Here is a 19,709-nt window from a genome sequence, read left to right as displayed (position 1 = left end):
TTGAAAGATCTTGGCACATGTCTTCGATGTACTCCCATGTCCATCATAAGGCACATCGTGACAATGCTCGATGACTATTTTCACTTCTTCTTCAGGGACACATCGTCTAAAGATGTTGTATATCCCTCTCTTAAAAAGGAGTGGTTCATCCCAGTAAAAACTCTTGATATCACTGAAGAACTTATTCTTTTGTTGGAAACTTAAATCAGGGGGTATGATATCGGCGACTAGATAGTTTACGATGTCAGCGTACCAAGGTACGCTCCTTGTTATTGAGATGTTCTCCTGGGTTTCTTCTTCATAGGTTTCGGGACCATCTTCTCTCTTTATGTTTATCCTAGCTATAAGTCCGTCATAGGTGAAGTAATCGTCTATAGGTATTAAATTTAGTTTTAGATGTTCTAGCCTAGAAAGGTGGTCAGCTACTAGATTCTCGGTTCCTTTCTTATCTTTGATATCTAAGTCGAATTCTTGGATCAAGAGAATCCATCTGAGCAATCTGGGCTTAGCATCCTTTTTGTTCAACAAATATTGGATTGCTGCGTGATCAGTATAAACTACCGTCTTAGCTCCTACCAAATAGGATCGAAAATTATCAATTGCGAATACTACGGCTAGCAATTCCTTCTCAGTGGTTGTGTAGTTAAGTTGGGCGGCATCTAGGGTTCTACTTGCGTAATAAATTACATGTAATTTCTTATCTTTTCTCTGCCCTAAAATTGCCCCAACTGCATAATCACTAGCATCACACATGATTTCGAAAGGTTGCATCCAATCAGGGGGTTGAATGATAGGAGCTGAAATAAGTGCTTGTTTTAGAATTTCGAAAGCTTCAATACATTTCTCATTAAAATCAAATTCAACATCTTTCATAAGGAGGTTAGTTAATGGTTTTGTTATTTTGGAGAAGTCTTTTATAAAGCGTTGGTAGAATCCAGCGTGTCCTAGAAAACTTCGTACTTCCCTAACGGTTTTAGGTGGGTTGAGGTTCTCTATAACTTCTATTTTGGCTTTGTCGACTTCTATGCCTCTTTCAGAGACAATGTGTCTTAGAACTATTTCTTCATTGACCATAAAATGGCATTTCTCCTAGTTCAGCACAAGGTTCACTTCCACACACCTTTCTAAGATTTTCTCAAGGTTAGAGAGACAATTCTTGAAATCGAATCCACACACCGAGAAATCATCCATAAAGACTTCCATAATACCGTCGAGATAATCTGCGAAAATAGACATCATACAACGCTGGAAAGTGGTAGGTGCATTACAGAGTCCAAAGGGCATTCGCCTGTAGGCAAATGTTCCATAAGGACAGGTAAATGTTGTCTTTTCTTGGTCCTCTGGGTGAATAGGGATTTGGAAAAATCCCGAATATCCATCTAGATAACAAAAATACGAATGCCTAGCTAGACGTTCGAGCATCTAATCTATGAACGGAAGAGGGAAATGATCTTTCCTAGTCGCCTTATTCAACTTTCTGTAATCTATACACATACGCCATCCTCCTTCTGTTTGTTTTGCTACTCGCTCACCCTTCTCATTTTCTACAACCATGATGCCTCCTTTCTTAGGCACCACATGTATATGACTTACCCACTCGCTATCCGAGATCTGATATATTATTCCAGCTTCAAGTAACTTAAGAACTTCTTTCTTAACTACATCACTCATTGTAGGGTTTATTCTTCTTTGATGTTCTCTTGAGGGTTTCGAATTTTCTTCTAGCAAAATCCGATGCATGCATACAGATGGGCTTATTCCTTTTAAGTCAGAGATTTTATAGCCTAATGCTGAGGGATATTTTCGCAAGATATCTAAGAGCTGACTTGTTTCTTTTTGGTTCAGAGTGGCATTATTTATAACAGGACGGTTCATCTCTTCATCCAAGAAGTCATATCTTAGATTCTTGGGTAGTTCTTTAAGTTCCAAAGTGGGCTTTTTAAGACACGACATAGGGTCTGGTGTAAGGGCTAAACATTCAAAAAGGTTGTCATCAATGTAGAGTTCCATTCTCTCGAATCCATCATCCTCTAGAATGGGGGTTGAAGGTATTTTAATTGAGGATTCATCTTGCTCAAGTTCATTTATGCATTCATCAATGATGTCGATCGCATAACATGCATCTCCTATCATAGGTGCCATGAGAAACTTTGAGAGGATGAATTCTATCTTTTCATCTCCTACTTCGAAGGTTAGCTTTCCTTTCTTAACGTCTATTATGGCTCTGGCGGTAGACAAGAATGGTCTTCCTAAGAGAATCAGAATTTCTTCGTCCTCCTTAATATCCATTACTACGAAATCGGTCGGGATATATAACCGACCTATCTTAACTGGTATATCTTCTAAAATGACCATAGGATATTTGACAGATCTATCAGCTAATTGTAAGAACATTTTGGTTGGCTTAAGTTCTCCTAATTTTAACCTCTTACAAACTGCCAAAGGCATTAAGCTCACGCTTGCTCCTAGGTCTAAGAAGGCTTTGTCGATAACATGATTTCCTAGGATGCAGGGCATGGAAAAACTTCCAGGGTATTTGTCCTTCTTGGCAAGTTTATTCTCGGAGATGGAATGGCATTCTAAGGGTTTAGGATCGTCGAGTCTGCGCTTGTTAGACAAGATGTCTTTTAAGAATTTAGCATATGATGGTATTTGGGTGATTGCTTCTGTAAAAGGAATTTCCACGTGAAGTTTTTCTATCACCTTGATGAATTTTTGGTACTAACTTTCTATCTTACTTTTCTTAAGTATTTGCGGATAAGGAATAGGTGGTTTATATGGAGGTAGAGGTGTGTAATCCTTGTCTTTCGTTTCTACTCCTTGGTTGGGTTGTTTTGTAGATTCTTCTGGTTTTTCCACTTGGTCCGTAGGCACGACATTTTCTTCAGGTTTTTGGGGTGCGCTCAATGTTGGGATTTTAGGTCCATCATAAGCAGTTCCGCTTCTTAAGATTGACCTCCAGGAGTAGTTTGTGCGCCTGGTGTCTGAGCTATTTGCAAGATCTGAGTCTCAAGCATCTTATTATGAGTAATGACTTGGTCGAACTTGGTTCCTAGTTTTGTTATTAGGTCATTAATATGAATGTTCTGATTGTAGAACTCTTTGTTCTGTTGGGTTTGGGCTAGAATAAAGTTTTCTATCGTCTCCCTAAAACTGGGTCTTGGTGGTACAACTTGCATAGATTGGTTTTGTTTTTGAGTCGGGTAACTTTGCGGTCTAGAGGGTCGGGGATTTTGGATTGGGTTATTATTTTTGTAGGAAAAATTTGGGTGGTTCCTCCATCTAGGATTGTAAGTGTTTGAAAATGGGTTTCCTTGGGAATAATTGACTTGTTCTGAACTATACTCCTTCAGTAGGTTACTGATCAGTGGTTTTCACACATATATTTTCCGTTGTTTTTAAGTATTTTTAAGTTATGTTATTGAGTGTTTTATTTCTCTATTCGTTATTTTATGCTTTGGTTGTATGTTTTAATGTTTTCAGACTGATATGGAGAAATCAGAGTAAATCAGTGCAAAACTCGGAGTTTCGAAGGAATTTCAAAAACATGCTACAGGAGGCCTGACACGGGTGGCCGTGTTGCACAACACGGGCCGTGTCAGGAAGAGGGCGCAAGAAGAATGGAAAAACAGTGAAGCAACACGGCCCGTGTTGCACGTCCTGGGGCTTAATAAGAAAAAGAAATATGACAGGGAGCCAACACGGGTGCCCGTGTTGCACAACACGGCCCGTGTTGGGTGATGACGCTGATTTCAGTGATTTTTATTATTTAGTTCAGTGGTTGGCCTGCAGGGGTGTTTTTGGGATTTCCAACCAACTTAAGTGAGTCTGCACTATTTAGGAGAGTTTTGAAGATGAATTAGGGATCTTTTTTCCACACGAAGAATTGGAGGATTGAGAAAGGAAGCCTATGCAATTGGAGAAGAACAGAGAACTCTCATGAGCGGAAGCCATTGAAGATCAAAGTTCATCATCTCTATTGTAATGTCTTTATTTGATATCTTTGTAATTTCTTTGGATGATATGAGTAGCTAAACCCCCCAATGCTAGGGGGGTGTCCCTGATTAACATTTGTGATGATTTTGAATTCTGAATTTCAATAACATATTTCTCTTTCATGTTCAATTTAATGGTATAATGTTTTTAATGCTTTCCTCGTCGGACCAACTGGATTGATTTATGACTGACAATTAGGATTGACCTCCATTGTTAGGGTTTTTATACCATTATACTATAGTAGATATCACCTAGGACTAGGGATACCCTATAGTAACCGGATTGTTCTTGATTATAATAATACTTGATTTGATCACTAATTTCGAAGGACTTTGGGATTAGGATTTCAATGTTCAAAGGTTTGCCCACTAAGGACTTAGGAGCAAATACCCTTAAGAACCGGTAATTGATAAGTTGAATTTTGTTAATGAAATAAGGGTTCAGAATTGTTACATGTTAATGCACACACCTACCCTGGCATGTTACTCATATTTGGCTAAATCAACCTTTTTAAGTTTATTTGCAATTTAATTCGTAATTATAAAAACCAAAACCCCCAAGGCTTTTTGTTTAATTGAATTCCTACTAACTCTATAATATCACGCAGTCCTTGAGATCGATATTCGGGGAGTTTTCCCTTTATTACTACAGAGGCAAAATAGTACACTTGCTATTTTACCGATCAGTTACAATTAGAGGTTTGAAGTCCTTGGATTCCACAGAGTTTGCATTCCGATTGGATAGCGGCTACCGTGGCAGGGTTTTGAGACATATTTTCTACTCTTAGGGTTAAAGCATCTGAAAATTCTAGTAACACACGCTCGATGTCAAATCGGATGTTATGACATTCACAACTATGCAGCACAGATAATAATTAAACAACATCAAAACAGTAAATAACACACAAAATTGTTTACCCAGTTCGGTTCAAACAACCTACTATGGGGGCTACCAAGCCAGGGATGAAGTCCACTATCAGTAGTATCAATTCAAAGCTAAACTCTCATGTTTACAACTTCTCACTTAATCACTACCCAATGACCCTTCTACCTAGATATGGATTCCACTCCCCCTCAATTACATCAGTGATTACACATAAACACATAAACAATTACAGATAGAAGACACTCTTCAAAAACACACCTTGATCTTCTTAAAAGCTTCAATCAAGAGACACACACTCGTGCTTAAAAGCTTAGAGTGACATTACACAAACACAAACTAATTCCAACGCAATCATCAAAGACAATAATGTGGATCACACGAGACAGTTACAGAACAATAGTTCTTCACAAAATAAAAACTTCTGTTTGCGTTCCAAACTAGGATTGCAGTCCTTTTTATATGCAGTCTTGGGCCTTGGGCTTTTTAAGAAACACATTAGGGTTAACAAAGTTAACCTAATTCACACGCCAACTGTCTGTTACAAAATGTGCTGTCAGCAGGATCTTCTGGACGAAATATGCAGCACTGAATAAAATGTTTCCTAAACTGATAATTAGGATAAATCTGGAAACACATTTAATAAACAATAAAAGCTCCCGCTGTCACACATGGATGTCATGACATCGATCATGACATTCACTACAAAAACTGTATTAGCTTCACACATATGCAACCTGCATAAAACAATATCAACCAGGTATGTTTTACCAATAATGCAGCCAACATGAAAACACCTTCAATCTCCCCCTTTGGCAAAATTTTGGCTAAAACAACCTGTCACACCATACCAGAGAAAAACTTGCAGCGGACACAAGATAACCAAAACACAATAAAACAAGCTAATACAAAACATACAGCATACATCCCCATTATGCACACAGTGCTTAGACAAACAGACAGACAGCCACAAGAGTAGCACAAGCACAAACAGATCAACACAAAAAATAAGCAAATTAGTATTGTTGATCACACACAACCACCATTCTTGTTGTTTTGGGATAACATATAATACTTCTCCTCCTGTTTGGCAACAAATGTTGCCAAAGCCAAAAAAAACTTCTCCTCCTCCAAGTTTAAGAAGGTCCAATCAAAAGATTTAAACTGACCGAAATCAAATAAAACAGAAGGAACTGAATGAAAAGGAACAAATCAAACAAAAACAAGAAAAACAAAAAAAAACAAACAGGACTCCAGCTGCAATTACTGCTCAGATTCAGACCCACTTGAGGTGTCTGAAGAACTTTCTTTCTCAGAGTCATCAGCCGGACTAGCACTTTCTTCTTCCAATTCTTGTTCATCTTTATCGTCCATCTCTTTAGTATCTGCAAATTCCTCATTCTCATCCATTTCCAGAGTACATATCATTTTTTCAAGAGATATTTTTCTTGATTCCAGTTCTTTGCAAGTCTCTTTTAGCATTGCTATGACTTCTGCTTTGCTGACTGATGCTCCAGATTTGGACGTTTCAGCCGATGTCATGACAATGTCTGGAACATGTTTTCCCTGAAACAGTTTGTAATGGAAGGCCAAGGGACTACCTCTTTTGCACACTACATCATGTTCATTGAGAATGTTTGAGCACTGATCTAGAATTATACCACACAAGAGGGATGGAAAAGCAATTGGACCCTTAATACTGAAGCTTCCAGTATGCTTCATGGTTTGGTCAAAAATCTATGCTCCATAATCAAACTTTGCCTTTGTTCCTACAGCATACAGAAGTCTACCAAGCACAGTTGAGATATTGGACTTGTGATTTGTTGGAACCCAATTAGCTGCTCCTATCTTGTGAAGCATTGCATACTTGATGCTCAGCTTACTTAGTTAGCTTTTCTTTCATGGGCCAGCTTTTTACCTGTTTGGCTGTGATCACTTGACAAACTTGGTTATCTGTTACTTCCAGCTCGGCTTGAGCTTCATCTGTTCTTCCCAAGAATTTATTAATCACAGAAGGAGAGAACGATACACACTTACCTCTTACAAACACTTTTCTGTCGTCTACACTCCTACTGTTGTCACAATCTTCAAATAGGTTCACCACAAATTCTTTGACCAACTTCTCATAACATTTGGGAAGATTGCACACAGTTTTTAGCAGTCTAGCTTCTTGAATCAGCTCTAAGACCTCCTTGTTTTCAAGAGCATTTGGAGCCAATTCCCTTTCAACAGCCAATCTCTTTTAGAGAACATACTTCCATCTACTGGCACTAAAGGCATAGTGGAAGGACACATTATCAATGGGAACTTCAGGAATAATAGCAGCAAGCTTGCTGGTTATAGGCTTCTTCCTCGATGGAATGTCGGGGACATTCACTTCAACATCAGATTCAGGTTCAACAATTTCCCGCTCCTTTCTTTTCTTTGGAATGACCCTGCTCCAAGATCTTGATGGGCCAACCCCTTTACTTTTGGTTACAGCTTTACTCTTGACAGGACCTGCAGAAGTACTCTTCTTCCTGACAGTGTCTTTGGCAGGGTTGTTCACTTGAGTGCTCCTTTTAGGTGAACCTTGGACAACAACTTTGCATTTTCTTCTTGTCATTAGCCTGTTGGCTACACTAGGATTCAAGGAGGTAAGTAATTCGTCGTCAGAGTACTCATCTAAGTCTACCACATTAGTATCAGTTTCAGTATTGGCCTTAGGGTGCTCATTATTGTCGATGTCATTGACATCCTCGGCAACATTGGTATTCTTAGCAAACCCTTGTTCATCCTTGTTGATTTCTGGGTCACTATCAACGGTGTGAACAGCCTCAGCTTTACTGGTGTTATTGAGGGGATCGGCCATTATGGTTTGAAGAGGAATAAATATTCCAGGAACTTGATGAGTCTCCTTCAGAATACGTGTAACAATCCTGGTAATTGCACTGTCGACATATTTGGATCCTTCTTTAGTAAGTTCCTCCATGGTAGCAGATGCAGAGGATTTGGTACCCTTGTTGTGAATACCCTCCTTGGGCCATTTTTCATGAGTCGTTTTAGGCTTTGTGGCCTTTACATCGTCACTGCTGATCGTCCTTAAAGGGGCAACCTTAAGAATCCTATTAGGGTTAGGGGACTCTTCCGGTGCTGCCGAGTCCGAACCGGGAGATTCATCATTCGATTGCTGAGACATTCTGAAACTTAGAGAACCAGAACTTGTTTTACGCCTGTGAGAATAATTGAAGTAGTTCAACCCTAGAGAGTAGCTAGAAGAACTACTAGGAAAGTTTGCCGTTTTTAGTATACTAGGGGATCGAGGGAGCTTTATATACCCACTGAGTGAGGGAAATTTCAAATCATGGATTTTTACAAAGCCCAAATAGTATTCCCTCACGTGGATTAATTGCTATAATATGTTTTGGTAGCAGATACCCAACATACACTTTTCTGTCACAATGTCTTTAGATGTTGCTGCAACATTCTCTGTGACATTACTTTCAGATAGTCTTTTAGGATCATTGCTCACATTTGACTCTTCAAGTTTTCTTTCCCGATCTGTAATGTCCATCACAAGGCTTACTCTTTCTTCTAACAGAAATCTATTGATACTTCTGTACTCCCTTACTTTTGCACATAGTTTCTCATTCATTACACAGGTCTCAGAAAAACCAATAGACAGTTCACTTATGGTGAGATCCCCAACATAGGATTCTTCATCAGATTCATCAGACTCATCAGATTCATCAGATTCGTACGGTAAACTTTTAATTCTTCTTTGATCATGGAGTAGTCAGAGGGGTGGAGAGGAGTGTCAGGCTTCCATATATAGCAATTATCCTTAGATCTAAATCCCTTCATGACTTCCTCATTTGCTTCATTAGTGATGATGCACTCTTCTTTGGTGAACCTGACATTAAATCCTTCATCACACAACTGACTGATGCTTATAAGGTTTGCAGCCAGTCCTTGTACAAGTAGAACATTGTTTAGATTGGGGATACCCACCCCTTCTGTCTTTCCAACACCTTTGACTTCTCTTATTTCTCCATCACCCAAGGTTACATAGTTGTTTCCTTCTAGTTTGAGATCTACTAGAGAGCTCTTCCTCCTAGTCATATGATTTGAACAACCACTATCAAGGTACCAATCTTCTTTTGCTGACCTCCTTAGAGAAGTATGTGCTACCAGAGCAATATTCTTATCTGCCCATCGTTGCTTTCAGTTGTAGGTGTTAAACTCAGGTTTGGCTCGATGAGTGTGGTCTGGATATCCAACTATTCTGAAGCAGAACGGTTTTATGTGACCAAATCTTCCACAGTGATGACACCTCCATTTTTGGAACCTTTTCTTTGAGTGCCTCCTTCTTATGTTTCCTTGATGTTGTGACATTCGGATTGACATCTGGTTAGTCACACATGTCTTGGATTCTGTTCTCCTGAGTCCAGAGATTAATTCCTCTTTAGCCACAAATCCCACTCCAGACATGTCTTCTGTTCTAATGTGTCTGAATCCTTCACTTCCATGACACTGACCCCCTTTCCCTAGATAGGGCTTCTCCTTAACTTTGAACCTTTTGCTTGAGTCATATGTCTGACTGATGTCATAGGAAGTGTTCTTGACATTGGGTCTGGACTTCTGATCAACTTTTTTAATAAGTCTGTTGAATTGTTTTCCAAGCATGGCTATGGCATCTGATAAATTCTCATCACTTCCACCATTGCTTTCTTTTGAATTATCACCTGTGTTGGTGACAAACGCGATGCTTTTGTTCTTCTTTTCAACAGGCTCACAGATGCTTGACTCAAAGGTTTGGAGAGAACCAATAAGTTCGTCCAGCTTCATGATGTTGATGTCTTGAGCTTCTTCTATGGCAGTTACCTTCATATCAAATTGCTTAGGCAGTGATCTGAGGATCTTCCTTACCAGTTTTTCTTCAGTCATTTTTTCTCCTAAGGCTGTTGAGTTGTTTGAAATCTCATGGACATTCATGTAAAACTCATAAATGGTATCATCCTCTTTCATCTTGAGATTTTCAAACTTGGTGGTAAGTATTTGAAGTCTCGACATCTTTACCTTGGACGTGCCTTCGTGTGCTGTTTTGAGAATATCCCAAGCTTCTTTAGCCAGCTCACAGTGTTGTATAAGTCTGAAAATGTTCTTGTCAATACCATTGAATAATGCACTTAGGGCCTTGGAATTGCCCAAAGCTAACTCTTCTTCAGATTTGCTCCATTGAGTTTCAGGAATTAGAACAGTGGTTTCATCTTCCAGAATTTTCTCAGGATGTTTCCATCCACTTTCAACAGCTCTCCAGGCCTTGCTGTCCACTGACTTAATGACTGCTACCATACGAGGTTTCCAGTAGTCATGGTTAGAGCAATCCAGGATAGGTGGTCTGTTTCCAAACACTAACAGTTCCTTCTCCATAGTACCAGAATTTTGTTATCCCTAGATCTCACCCAAATGTAAACAGGCAGGGTGCCTGGTCTGATGCCAATTGAAAATTCTAGTAACACACGCTCGATGTCAAACCGGATGTTATGACATTCACAACTACGCAACACAGATAATAATTAAACAGCATAAAAACAGTAAAGAACACACAAAATTGTTTACCCATTTTGGTTAAAACAACCTACTCTGGGGGATACCAAGCCAGGGATGAAGCCCACTATCAGTAGTATCAATTCAAAGCTAAACTCCCCCGTTTATAACTTCTCACTTAATCACTACCCAATGACCCTTCTAACTAGGTTCTACCTAGATATGGAATATCTCCAATCCACTCCCCCTCAATCACAGCAGTGATTACACATAAACACATAAACAATTACAGATAGAAGACACTCTTCAAAAACACACCTTGATCTTCTTAAAAGCTTCAATCAAGAGACACACACTCGTGCTTAAAAGCTTAGAGTTACATTACACAAACACAAACTAATTCCAACGCAATCATCAAAGACAATAGCGTGGATCACACGAGACAGTTGCAGAACAATAGTTCTTCATAAAATAAAATCTTCTGTCTGCGTTCCAAACTAGGATTGCAGTCCTTTTTATATGCAGTCTTGGGCCTTGGGATTTTTAAGAAACACATTAGGGTTAACAAAGTTAACCTAATTCACACGCCAACTGTCTGTTACAAAATATGCTGTCAGCAGGATCTTCTGGACGAAATATGCAGCACTGAATAAAATGTTTTCTAAACTGATAATTAGGATAAATTTGGAAACACATTTAATAAACAATAACAACTCCTGCTGTCACACACGGATGTCATGACATCGATCATGACATTCATTACAAAAACTGTATTAGCTTCACACATATGCAACCTGCATAAAACAATATCAACTAGGTATGTTTTACCAAGAATGCAGCCAACATGAAAACACCTTCAGCATCCATTTTGGAATTCATCAAGTCCATGCAACTTATCTCATGTACTCCTCCTTGGGCCTCCTTCTTCTCCAATATCGCTCGTTCGAATTCAACTCCCCATTAATAATGGTTTTGGGCCATTTCTTCAATTAGGGCGCAAGCTTCAGGGGAAGGTTTATTCATCAATGCACCACCAGCGGCAGCGTCGATAGACATTTTGGTGTTATAATGGAGTCCATTATAGAAGGTGTGTATGATTAACCATTGCTCTAGTCCATGGTGTGGACAAGCTCTTAAAAGGTCTTTATATCTCTCCCAGGCTTCAAAAAGTGATTCACCTTAGTTTTGAGTAAATCTAGTGATCAGGTTCCTAAGGATAGCGGTCTTGCTAGGGGGAAATATCTAGCAAGGAAAACTCTCCTAAGGTCTTCCTAAGCTGTTATTGAGTTGGTAGTAAGGGAATCTAACCAGTCACGTGCCTTACCTCTTAGGGAGAATGGGAACAGTCTAAGGCGAATTGCCTTAGACGTAGCAGCATTTGCCTTGAGGGTGTCGGCTAACTGGATAAAAACTTTTAGGTGTTGATTTGGGTTCTCGGTAGCGAGACCTGCGAATTGGTTTTGTTGTACTAATTGCAATAGTGCAGGCTTTAGTTCGAAGTTTTTAGTTGTTAAAGTTGGGTTTACTATACTAGAACTAGGCTCCTCGTTAGATGGTTGGGCAAATTCCTTAAGCGGTCTTTGATTACGGTCCTCAGCCATAGCTTTCTTCAACTTTCGTATAAAGAGACGGGCTCGAGTGTAACGTTCAGGTTCTACCAAAGGATCTATTAGGTTACCGGTGCTACGATTTCTACGCATCTATCGGCTAAATATAGTCTTAGTCTAAACGGGATAACAAAAAGGTACGAAATTTGACGAAGTTGGTCCCCGGCAACGGCGCCAAAAACTTGATGGGTTGTTTAACTGTATAGTCTAAATATAAACTGCAAGTGCACGACCTATCAAAGTAATATATAAGATTATCGAACCATAGAGACCAATCGTCAATCTATCGAATTAATTGTTAAGGTGTTTATTTAAGGCAGATCAATATAAGGGAATGAGTGCAGTACAAGGAAATAAAAGTAAGTTAAATTAAACAGATAAAGACAAACAGGATCAAATGTAAATCACGTGAATCAGACAATGTTCCAGTTATACATGTATAGAGCTACTTCTGAGGCAATATTTCCTACTTATAGAAAGGAATGATTTAACGGGAACTTGTCGCTTTCGCGTACTAAGAACCGAGTTTACCCTTTAAGTCTATCTCTTCATTTGTCACGTAATGAAAAGTGCGCATTACGTTAAAGCAGTGAACCTAGTTTTAAGAAATCAATTACTTATCTTAGTAGAAAAGTGATTTTAACTTAAGAAATTTAACTTAAAGAGATTTTTGGTGTTTAGCCAAAAATCGGATTTCAAACCCACAAACGCGTCTGAAAATAGTTTCGAAATCATTTTCTAAAAATATGTTAAAAAACTCTAGTTAACCAAACGAATGGCTTTCGCTCTTTCCGTTTGGTTAAGAATTAACCTAGTTTGATCTTAAGTATGGACGACTTTCGATCTTACCCATAAACATTAAATACAGTAAACGAGTATTAAAAGTTAAAACATCCTCAGCAGTTTTTTCTATTAATAAAACATTGGAACACTATTGTAATACGATCCTTACATTCTAATCCTTATAAATTTAGCCAGACATGGAAATAAATGCGAGCCTATAAAATATGTAGGCTATGGTAAGAGAGGAAAGTAAAAGGTACGAGTCTATAAAACGTGTAGACTATGGTAAGAGTATTTGAAGTCTATAAAAGGTCTGATTCATAAGATTGCTCAGTGAAATGCTCAGATAATCAATATTCGACTAGTTTGACCTAAAAGTCAAACTATGGTCAAACCACAGTTAAAACTCCTGACTTTTGGTCAACATACTCATTTTGAAGTATCATTCATCATTTGATCAAGGATTGATCATGATTCATCAAGAAAAGCTCCAAAATCATCAAAAACCTAAGTTTCTAAATTAGGGTTTTAAGGAGAAAGTCAACCCAACTTTGACCAGCCATAACTTTCACATGGAACATCAGAAATTTCCCATCCAAAGCTCCTTTTGAAGGAAATTGAATTCTCTAAAACTTTTTCTCTCACATGCCAAGTCTAAAAATGCTTCATTTGAGAGATATGGATCAAAACATTATAGGTCCTTCTAAAAGTCAACAAAAGATCATCTTTTTGCAAAGAAGTGTACATGAACATGGAAACTTCAATGAAGATGAAACCAAAAGGAGTGCTTTAAGGACCCTTTGAGCTTTCTAAAAAGTCCAAGAACATTCAAAAAGGTTGAAAATTGAGAAAGATACAAATTGCACAAGTTGGACATTTTTGAAGAGGTGCATGAAGGAAAATATTTGTCAAAATCAATTTTGTTCCAAATGGGCCTCAATGTTTGAACTTCCAACGTGATATTAATCCCAAAATGAGTCCATTGGCCATATAAATTTTATTTCATGATTTTTTATTTTATTTACATTTGATTTTATTCATTTAAATTCAAATTAAATCAAATAAATTCAAATTTTAATGAAATAAATTTTATTAAATCATTCACCAAATATTTAATCACTTCAATATCAATCATGGGATCCATGGAATCGTGGGAAGAGATTGAAAGAATAAAACCAAAAATAGAAAGATTTTGTTGATATTTTTTGAATCAAATTTCTCCATCCAAATCAAGTGATTCTTTCCTAAACTATTAACCCTAATTCTCCCATATATAAGCACAACAAACTCAGTATAGGGAGAGAACGAAATTGAGGGAGAGAGCATTAGGGTTTCAAGGCTACCAAAAATTCAAGAAAAGTGTAAATCAAGATTTCGCATTCCAGTCACTTTCAGGAGCAAATAATCATCCTAACTCCTTCCTGAGGTAAGTTTAAGTAGGTATGCATGGCTTTTACACTTCCATAACGTCCATCGTGCATGCTCCAAGATGCATATATTCATTCATATTCTTTAATATTCGTTTTCCATGAATCTCTGTGAATTAATGAATTTTGCTATCATGGATGATTTCCTGAGGATAATTAGAGAGTGTCTGAACGCTTAGAATGAAGCTTTGACGTGTGGGATGAAAAACACCATGGCTAGGGTTTATGAAAGCTATGCTTTCGTTCTCCTATCCAAAGGTGTCTAATGGCCAAAAGGATTGCACCAATGGATTCAAGGACCTCGAATTAGTGGGGTAAGGTCTCTCTCATATTTTGCTTCTATGTGTTTTTGCGTTTTTAGAACTGCAGGAAATTTGAAGGATTTTTCGCAAGAAAAATCGCAACAAAAGTCCCAGCAGGATCCGCAGGTAATGGGGATGAAGACGAAGACCGGATTGCTGGACCTTTGACCATGCGTTACGTAAGTTTATTGGACAGTCAGCCAAAGTATTCTCTCTCCGCCCAGGTGTCGCTTCCCGGATGGTCGTTCAACGCGCAGGGACTGCCTTTTGACTTTTCCATCTTTATGAGTTTGTTTAATATTTATAATTTTATTTCCATTTAAGTTACAACGTGCTAATTTAGCACAACTGGCAGAGGGAGAAAGGGCGTGACTTCCATGACCTGGGTTCGATCCCCAGGTTTTTATAATTTTATTTTACAATTGATTTGCTTACAGATCCTGTGCACGTGTTCAATGGATGCTTATGGTGCGCCCTTCTGTCATTACCACTTGATCGATACAAATTCAGATCCAACGCCTAAGAAACTGCAGTTCCACCATGGTCCTTCATGAAGCCTCCACACATGATCCAGAGCTAAGTTTTTCCAATTAATTAATTAATTAATTAGATTGAAAACTAATAGTTAATTTTTTAGGTTTGTTAACCTCGATTCATTTATAAACCTTAATAGCCTTAGGCTTACTGGTAGGTGTTGCCCATTAACCATGGTTAACTTTTGTCCCATTCGGGGTTTGCCTTTTTCCTTGCCATTTATTTGTTTGCCCAAATTATTTCTATTTTAATTTTTGATCTTTTACATTGTAATTGTTGAGATCTTTAATACACTAACATCTCTATTCTTTATGCAAAATTTCAGGGCTACCCCAGGATCCTTCAGCCACGCGCCATACCAGATCGAAAAGCTAAGTTTCTAATTTTTATTTAATTTAACATCCTTTTAATTTTATTTTGCCTAAAATAGGGTTTGCTTCAAATAGTCAATGAATCCCTTCTACACTCACCCTTGTTTGTTTTTCTTTTGGTTTTCAGAATTGATCGAGGGTTCGAGGAAGATCAAGGCGTTCAAGGATTTTGACTAATTATTGTTCCCTCTTATTTTCTGCATTTACTTCCCCTTCCCCGCAGGTGTTTATTGTAATAGTGTAGGACTTTATATTTTTTCTGCCTTTAATTTCTGCAATTTTAAACTGATTGGTTAGTAATCTTAGGGAGTGCAAGCCTTGAACTGAATTAGGATGACTAATTACAAGATAAATAATTGAACTTAGTCACGTGATTGTTGCACCCACACACCTTTAGGGTAATCCCTCTTGTTGCCTTTGTTGCCTGTTGCCTTATGATTCTGTTGCCTCTAATTATACTAAATAATAGTCAAGTCCCTCGATTCCGAGGATACCTAAAGCAAGGTTGCCTAAAGAGATTGAAAATCATCTAGTCCCTCGAAGTTGCCTCGGTAAAAGATGATAATCCCAATTGCTAAGGTATCCTCGCATGATGCCTAAAAATATTAAATGACTATTATATCCTTCCCTTAGACTACCTGCCCTCTTTATGGTAGGGACAGTCTTATGGCGAACGATAATCCTCGATGACCCTTTTAAAATCCAATGAAAGGACTACCTGCCCTCTTTATGGTATGGATAGCCCTTGCTCCATTCAAATTCAAATTTCAAATGCTTTTCCCACTCTTTTCAAAATCAAATTAAAAAAGACTACGCTTATTTACAAGCTAAAGTTCTTCTTCAAAATCTTTTTCTATTCACACCCTACTTTTCAAATAATTCAAACATTTTGAAAAACAAAAAGTGAGCTAAGCAATTAAGAGCCCATGGAAAACCATGGATGCAAAGGGTGCCTTACACCTTCCCTTTGTATAATTTACCCCCCGAACTCAAAATCTTTAAAAAAAGTCTTTTTCTGTTCTTTTAGCCTTTCTTTAAACTGGATAAAATAAAAGTCGGTGGCGACTCTTGCTATCCGCACATTTCAATAAAGTCAGTTCACCGTATTACAGTCGGCGCGGAGCTGGACGCCATGTGTGCATTTCTCTGGAAAACCCCTATTTTTATGGCGTTTTTGCTTGTTTCTTCGCAGAAGGCTCTGAAAGGACATGTGATTTGAAAACAAAGGAAACAAGGGCATAATAATGGTAAACAATAATAAAAACTAAGGAAAACATGTGATATTCGAGTCAAAAACATAGTTCGATTTGGTGTTATCATAAACATAAATAAAATCTATCGAGTATTTAAAGTAAATCTTTCATGAATCAAATCTTCACAAAAGTAAAAGAAATATTCAAATTTTCTTAAAAAGTCTGCAAGATACTTTTTATGAAACTAAATCAAAATGCATTGTTCCTGATAAAATCTCCTTGATTTGTGCAAATTAATGAGATATATCTGAAAGGATCTCACAAAATCAAATAAAATTTGTCAAGACATATAAACCAGCTGTAATGTCATGATGTTTCTATATAGCATGTCACAACATCTGGAAAAACATATTTCAAAACACATGACAACACAACCTATCATGACAGTTGGTCAATTAGAAAACCGTGGAACTAACAATTTCTTCCAAAAAAGTTTATTTTTCAATTCGAGGGGATAATTGTGTATTTAGAAATAGAGACAATTTGTTCTTATTTACTATTTCTTTAGTTTGAGTTTTACATGTCTGAAACAAGTCTTGATAAGAAAATAAGAGGTTACCTCATGATTTTCCATGAGACACATGTTTGCTTCTTCCTTGCACGAGGAATCATTTTTATCCTAATATATGTAGGCTCTCTTAATTCCTTTTCATGCTTTCTTGGATCTTCTCTGATTTTGAGGGAAATATGGTCTTATGTTCTCTTCCTTTCCACGTTGGTGGCATGTGGGAATGAAGGATCTTTCTTCATTTTGCTATTAGAAACTTGAAATTTGTTCTTCGTGCCTTAGGAATTATTTGAATTTTTGAAACATGAGTTTCATTAATTTATTAATCTTGCTTTGACAATCTTTATCTTCTGATTCCATATATTTGATGTAAGTAGCTTTTAGTGCAACACTTTTCCTCTTCTTATTGTCACCTTCTTCGTCAACAACAAATCTCTTTAGTTTCGACTCATGTTCTTGCAATTTACAAAAAAGAGTGTATGTGCCCATGGTTGCTTAATCCCTAGATTCATAAATTGCAACAAATTTAAGTTGCCATCTACAGTTTAAGTATCTAAAAAATTTCACAACTAATTACTCATTTGAAAATGTTTTCCCAGAGTTCTCATATGATTCATGATATGAGTAAATCGTGTTTGCATCTAATTTGTATTCTCTTCAGGTTTCATTATGAAAAGTTTATACTCATGAGTTAATATAGCTAACATTTCCCTCTTTACCTCAGTAGTTCCTTCATGGGTAATTTTCAAGATGTCCCATATTTCCTTTGTAGTATGAGAGTGAGAAACTTGCAAAAAATATCAAAGCTGAGAGCAGTAGTGATTACAACTTTTTCCTTCAAATTGCATTGCACAATTTATCTTTGTTCTAATCCTTTTATGCTTTGTTTACAAAAACATTAGCTTTGTGTGTAGGAACAAACAAACCTTCCTTCACAGCATTCAAAATACCATGATCCTTCTGTTATATGAAAAACATCATTTTCTCTCTCCACAAACTATACCATTCCCCAATAAAGGATGAATGTTTGTTTAGTGAATATCTTAAAGTTATTTTTTCTCCTAAGATGATTAGTCTTTAACAAGAGTTAGACTCTGATAACACTTGTTGGATAAATAACTTCAAGCACAAGAAGTGATGAGGACATGGAGAACAAAGACATAAATGAAGTAATCCAAAGCTTGGGAGGTCTTATGACAAGGGCACGTGCTAGGAGAGTCAATGGTTCTCTAATTTAATTTATAAACATACCAATGGAAGCAAGGGACCAATTGAAAGGAAATAAGCCAAGACTTGTCATTTTGATCCAAGCTAATAAAGAGGGCATGTCATGTGGGCTTGCTTCCCCATTTTGATGTTTTTAATCAATTATGTTGTAATAAAATGTGTTAGGGCTGACACGTCCGCAAGTGCATGAAAAATGTCAGATTAGTAAAAGATTATCGAACCACAAGGACCGATGGTTGAGTATCTAACTTTGTTCTATCTTTGTATATCTAGAGAAATCGAATGGTTGGAAACAGACAAACTTAAGTGAAAAAGCACTTAAGTTAAAACAACTTATTTGAAAATTACTTTTAGAAAATATCTTAATTGAAATTAAAATGAGACAAACATGGCTTAGAGTCACGATTCCTTACTCAAGCATCTCCATATGATCATTTTGGTTTTAATACGAGAATTTCTATGCGAATTATAGAAATTAGATTATTTAGAACAACGCCTGCTTTCGCCAGCATGTTGTCCTATCTCTAACAAACGAAACGCTCGTCAGCTTTCACTCGCGTAGAAGCGTTTGTCAGTGATAATTACTTTTGTATAGCTATTAAGATGGAATGTTTCTCAACTTCATTTGATCACTTTCGCATCATCAAACCCCGCCGTTTAAAAACTTGTTGTTGGGTATTGATACAAGTCCTTTTGGATCACGATCAATTCCTGAGAACTATTTTACTTTCGTAACAAGGGTTGACTAAAATAAAACTCAAGTTTTAAGAATAAACGTGTGTTAATTCCCGTATCATATTCAAATCGATCATACAAATGGCTATGAATTTGGTCTCATGACCCTTAGCTCCTAAAGGACTACTCACTCACGGTGAGGAATAGCACAGACAAAATAAAGTTCATCATAACAGTAAATAATAAGGAAATTGAAATAAGAATAATAACATAAAACAAAATCTGAATTGATAAATAGAATTCACTTGATACAATGCTCCAAACGGGGACTTTTTTTTTACAGAGTGTGAAAATTAATCTATGATAAAAGTTGTATGATTATTCTTACAACAAAATCCTTAATAAATAGAGGAATATCCCAAAACATAAAAATCTCATACTTAAAAAGCAATCAAGAGAAATCCCAAAATGTCTCAAAGTCCCAAAATAGTTGTCTCCTAACGAAAAAGGAAAGAAATTGAATTTTTCAATGCACCTCTGTTATGGGCATAATGTGCATTACGGGCACCCGTAACAAAGCTCTAGATTTTGTATGGCGATGACATCAAAGAGGGA

The 19,709-nt window shown here is 37.3% G+C and overlaps 1 protein-coding gene and 1 non-coding gene across 2 annotated transcripts; one reads left to right on the top strand and one right to left on the bottom strand.

Moving 5' to 3' along the window:
* The first annotated feature begins 11,518 nt into the window (after positions 1 to 11,518).
* LOC131593687 (small nucleolar RNA R71) lies at positions 11,519 to 11,625 on the top strand. The gene has a single exon (XR_009281072.1). It is a non-coding gene; the product is annotated as a small nucleolar RNA R71 (small nucleolar RNA).
* A 53-nt stretch (positions 11,626 to 11,678) lies between these two features.
* LOC131659258 (uncharacterized) lies at positions 11,679 to 12,107 on the bottom strand. Its single transcript, XM_058928469.1, has one exon. The coding sequence runs from the start codon at positions 12,105 to 12,107 to the stop codon at positions 11,679 to 11,681; it is 429 nt and encodes a 142-aa protein (XP_058784452.1).
* Positions 12,108 to 19,709: the final 7,602 nt, after the last annotated feature.

The sequence above is a fragment of the Vicia villosa genome, linkage group LG3 (assembly GCF_029867415.1).
Source record: "Vicia villosa cultivar HV-30 ecotype Madison, WI linkage group LG3, Vvil1.0, whole genome shotgun sequence".
NCBI classification, from domain to species: domain Eukaryota; kingdom Viridiplantae; phylum Streptophyta; class Magnoliopsida; order Fabales; family Fabaceae; genus Vicia; species Vicia villosa.
The sequence above is the reverse complement of the archived record's forward strand: the minus strand, read 5'-3'. Positions and strand labels throughout refer to the sequence as shown.

What these genes read in the sequence shown, in the direction of transcription:
- LOC131659258 (XM_058928469.1), bottom strand. Translation starts at nt 12,107, where the DNA reads ATGCGTAGAAATCGTAGCACCGGTAACCTAATAGATCCTTTGGTAGAA.